Genomic DNA, 5120 nt, shown 5'->3' with positions numbered 1-5120 from the left:
TTGATATGCGTGTTATGCGATGACAGGAGGTCTATTGTCAGCGCAATATATGGTGGAAAGCGAAGACTTCACTTATAGCAGAGTATGTGTTTGTAACACTAAGGACTTCCTTTTATAGACAGATTACTCGCTTGTACGCATCATTTGATAAAGTTGAAAAATGTGGAGTTGCACTTCAATGATAAAGCAGTAAATATACACGTAATATTTGTCAGTCAATAACTGCCACACGCTCACCACACGCTCACCACACGCTCTCCACATGCTCGCAACACGCTCTCCGTACGCTCTTGTTTTGAAGTCCTGCACAATAAAACTCTCACTCGCCCTACACCTTCCTCAGACACACGACTCTCACTCGCCCAACACTTGCCTCCAACTCCCGACTGTCACTCGCCCAACACTTGCCTCCAACTCCCGACTGTCACTCGCCCAACACTTGCCTCCAACTCCCGACTCTCCCAACACTTGCCTCCAACTCCCGACTGTCACCCGCCCAACACTTGCCTCCAACTCCCGACTGTCACTCGCCCAACACTTGCCTTCAACTCCCGACTCTCCCAACACTTGCCTCCAACTCCCGACTGTCACCCGCCCAACACTTGCCTCCAACTCCCGACTGTCACTCGGCCAACACTTGCCTCCAACTCCCGACTCTCCCAACACTTGCCTCCAACTCCCGACTGTCACCCGCCCAACACTTGCCTCCAACTCCCGACTGTCACTCGGCCAACACTTGCCTCCAACTCCCGACTCTCCCAACACTTGCCTCCAACTCCCGACTGTCACCCGCCCAACACTTGCCTCCAACTCCCGACTGTCACTCGCCCAACACTTGCCTCCAACTCCCGACTCTCCCAACACTTGCCTCCAACTCCCGACTGTCACCCGCCCAACACTTGCCTCCAACTCCCGACTCTCCCAACACTTGCCTCCAACTCCCGACTATCACTCGCCCAAAACTTGCCTCCAACTCCCGAATCTCAATCGCCCAACACTTGCCTCCAGCTCCCGACTCTCACTCGCCCAAAACCTGCCCCCAACTCTTACTCGCCCAAAACCTGCAACCAACTCCCGACTCTCACGCGCCCAACACTTGCCTCCAACTCCCGACTCTCACTCGCCCAACACTTGCCTCCAAATCTCCGACTCTCACTCGCCCAACTTTCGCCTCCAAATCCCCGACTCTCACTCGCCCAAAACCTGCCCCCAACTCCCGACTCTCACTCGCCCAACACTTGCCTCCAACTCCCGACTCTCACTCGCCCAACACTTGCCTCCAAATCACCGACTCTCACTCGCCCAACATTCGCCTCCAAATCCCCGACTCTCACTCGCCCAAAACCTGCCCCCAACTCCCGACTCTCACTCGCCCAACACCTGCCTCCAACTCCCGACTCTCACTCGCCCAACACTTGCCTCCAAATCTCCGACTCTCACTCGCCCAAAACCTGCCCCAAACTCCCGACTCTCACTCGCCCAACACTTGCCTCCATCTCCCGACTGTCATTCGCCCAACACTTGCCTCCAAATCCCCGACTCTCACTCACCCAAACTTGCCTCCAAATCCCGGACTCTCACTCGCCCAACACTTGTCTCCAATCCCCGACTCTCACTCGCCCAACACTTGCCTCCAACACCCGACACTGACTCGCCTCAGGCGCCTTTCACTCATCATGCGCTTTCCCCAGTCTCCATACTCACTCGCCCTGCACTCGCCTTCGGTTCCTAAGTCACTCATCATGAGCTCGCCTCAGATCCCTAACACACTCGCCCTGCACACCCCCTGCACACACTGCTATCCCTCACTCGCCCCACACTCTCACCCTACACATCTAACGTGCGGGGGTGATCAAAGTACCACTTCAAAGATCATGTACCGCTTTATAACGTGCTAGAATGACACGACAGAGCATAAACTGACAGAAGTATGTCATCGATTAATATCCTGTACCCGCCCTGCATAGTTTCTGTGTATCGATCAAACATCCGCTTCAACGTCCGTCGCCGCAAAGAGCGTAATCAGCACTCCCAGTTTGTATCTTCCCTTACCTTGTCTTTCTCCTTTCCCCGTCCGAATATACACCCACCTCCCCACATCGTCCCCGTACCTTGTTTTTCTCCTTTCCCCGTCCGAATATACCCCCACCACTTTACATCGTCCCCGTACCTTGTCTTTCTCCTTTCCCCGTCCGAATATACCTCCACCATCTCACACCGTCCCCGTACCTTGTCTTTCTCCTTTCCCCGTCCGAATATACCCCCACCACAGCACCATCTCACATCGTCCCCGTACCTTGTCTTTCTCCTTTCCCCGTCCGAATATACCCCCACCACAGCACCATCTCACACCGTCTCCGTACCCTGTCTTTCTCCTTTCCCCGTCCGAATATACCCCCACCACAGCACCATCTCACACCGTCTCCGTACCCTGTCTTTCTCCTTTCCCCGTCCGAATATACCCCCACCACAGCACCATCTCACACCGTCTCCGTACCCTGTCTTTCTCCTTTCCCCGTCCGAATATACCCCTACCACAGCACCATCTCACACCGTCCCCGTACCTTGTCTTTCTCCTTTCCCCGTCCGAATATACCCCCATCGTATTACCATCCTTCCCTCTCGACCAACTAACGCACGCTCCGAGTAGCCGGCACCCCTTTCACATCCACCCGACCGGGTAGCTCTCCCGACCAGCGCACTCCACAACAGGAGAATGTGTACAGCGAGGCACACGCTTGTCCCCCAAACTCGCACCCAGGTGCGCTTACACAGAGTAATGAGATATTTAAGTTAGTTTAAAGAGGCTTTTAAACAACCTTCTTAAATCATTCCTTTCAGCAAAGAAGAGCGCTATTAAATCACTGCTCGGAGATGTAATTAAAGCTGGTGACAGCACCCACTTCCCTGGCCGCGTAATTCTCGCCACCGCTCCCCGACCCACGTCCCGGGGGTGACACCCGCTTCCCCATCTCCTCACCCCTCTACAACACACGCTCTGCTACCCCGAAACTGTAGTACAGCTATCGTTGTCATATTCTTCGTCTAATCCGATGATTACCTTGGCGCAATCAATTCTCTTGTAATTAATGGTCTGATTTAGATCCTTATGTATGAAGCCCGAGTGCCAGTTCCAATTGTATCAATGGTCGCTGTCGTCATATTCCGTCACCGTACTCAGCCGCTTCACTGAGCGTGTGTAGCGAGAAGTAATGGGGTGGTTTGGACGCTGATGGCCACTAAATGGCGAGTGATTGTAGTGTGTGAGTGGGTGGATGGGTAAAAACAGAGTCAGAGATTGAGGGAGGTAGTGAGTGTTTGGGTGTGTGAGTGAGTTAGAGGGGGTAGCAAGTGGGTAGGTGGGCTTTTGAGTGAATGGGTGGGTGGATGGGCGGATGGGTGGATGGGTGAGGGAGGGACGTAGTAAGTGGGTGGGTTTTTGAGTGAGTGAGTGAGATACAGCAAGAGAGATACAGTGAGTGAGTGAGTGAGTGAGTGAGTGAGTGAGTGAACGAGAGAGACAGTACGACAGACAACCACATTCTTCCCCACAACTATCCACACGTAGAATGACAGGCCGCCGCGTCGCTTAAAACGTTTAGTGTAGCGAAACTTGCATCTAACTGTTGTTTATGGTCATGTTATTGCCGTCTAGCATCTCGTCACGTAGGCGTAGATCTACATACGCCGTGCATCTAATCCCACTTGTATGTCCTGGGAATGTAAATACATGGAGAGCATGCTAACTGTGACTTACACTACCTGTCACCAGGACGACGTCTCTTGGTGGGTCTCATCCTTATATATATATAGAATTCCAATACACCTCCTCTCCGACTACCAGAAGTAGAATCAATTATCAATTATTATTTTGAATGAATGGAGTGATACATTGATTGATCACGGTTTGGAATCTAATTATCACAGATATGCAAATTTTATCCTTTCTTACAGATTTATAAAATGCTGCAAAATTATTTCTCCAAAATTCAAACATATACTTCCCATACTACTCTCTTCCCAACTACCCTTCCAGACTCCCCTGACTCTGACTCTACACACAGCTCCCTTCCACGCCCCTGACTCTACACCCACCTCCCTTCCAGGCCCCTGACTCTACACCCAGCTCCCTTCCAGGCCCCTGACTCAACACCCCCCTCCCTTCCAGGACCCTGACTCTACACACAGCTCCCTTCCACGCCCCTGAGTCTACACCCACCTCCCTTCCACGCCCCTGACTCTACACCCAGCTCCCTTCCAGGCCCCTGACTCTACACCCAGCTCCCTTCCAGGCCCCTGACTCAACACCCAGCTCCCTTCCAGGCCCCTGACTCTACACCCACCTCCCTTCCAGGCCCCTGACTCTACACCCACCTCCCTTCCAGGCCCCTGACTCAACACCCAGCTCCCTTCCAGGCCCCTGACTCTACACACAGCTCCCTTCCAGGCCCCTGACTCTACACCCACCTCCCTTCCAGGCCCCTGACTCAACACCCACCTCCCTTCCAGGCCCCTGACTCAACACCCACCTCCTTCCAGGCCCCTGACTCAACACCCACCTCCCTTCCAGGCCCCAGACTCTACACCCACCTCCCTTCGAGACCCCAGACTCTACACACAGCTCTCTTCCAGGCCCCTGACTCTACACCCACCTCCCAGTACAGGCCCCTGACTCTACACCCACCTCCCAGTACAGGCCCCTGAATCTACACCCACCTCCCAGTACAGGCCCCTGACTCAACACCCACCTCCAAGTACAGGCCCCTGACTCTACACCCACCTCCCAGTACAGGCCCCTGACTCAACACCCACCTCCCAGTACAGGCCCCTGACTCTACACCCACCTCCCAGTACAGGCCCCTGACTCAACACCCACCTCCCAGTACAGGCTCCTGAATCTCCCCAGTTCTCCCACTAGGCCCAGCTCCCTCCCAAGTTCTCCACTACCCCAGCTCCCCGGAGAGCTCTCCCCTATCCCAGCTCCCTCCCGGAGCCTGCCTTGAGAAGACAACTAGATGCCCCATCCTACGCCACCATTGTCTGTCGTGAACTCGGCTAACCCGTCACCCTATACCGCATTCGTCTTGGACTACTTCACAACAAAGCGGCACGCGTCTCCC

At 54.2% G+C, this 5120-nt stretch overlaps 1 protein-coding gene across 1 annotated transcript; it reads left to right on the top strand.

The window, feature by feature from the left end:
- Window positions 1–262: 262 nt before the first annotated feature.
- Window positions 263–1732, top strand: LOC125371944 (extensin-like). The gene has a single exon (XM_048380645.1). The coding sequence runs from the start codon at window positions 263–265 to the stop codon at window positions 1730–1732; it is 1470 nt and encodes a 489-aa protein (XP_048236602.1).
- The last annotated feature ends 3388 nt before the right edge of the window (window positions 1733–5120 follow it).

Source organism: Haliotis rufescens, unplaced genomic scaffold (assembly GCF_023055435.1).
Source record: "Haliotis rufescens isolate VD_foot unplaced genomic scaffold, xgHalRufe1.0.p SCAF_32, whole genome shotgun sequence".
NCBI lineage: Eukaryota > Metazoa > Mollusca > Gastropoda > Lepetellida > Haliotidae > Haliotis > Haliotis rufescens.
This window is presented reverse-complemented; position numbering and strand designations above follow the sequence as displayed.

Excerpts from the sequence above, each read along its gene's own strand:
- LOC125371944 (XM_048380645.1), top strand. The coding sequence starts at position 263 with ATGCTCGCAACACGCTCTCCGTACGCTCTTGTTTTGAAGTCCTGCACA.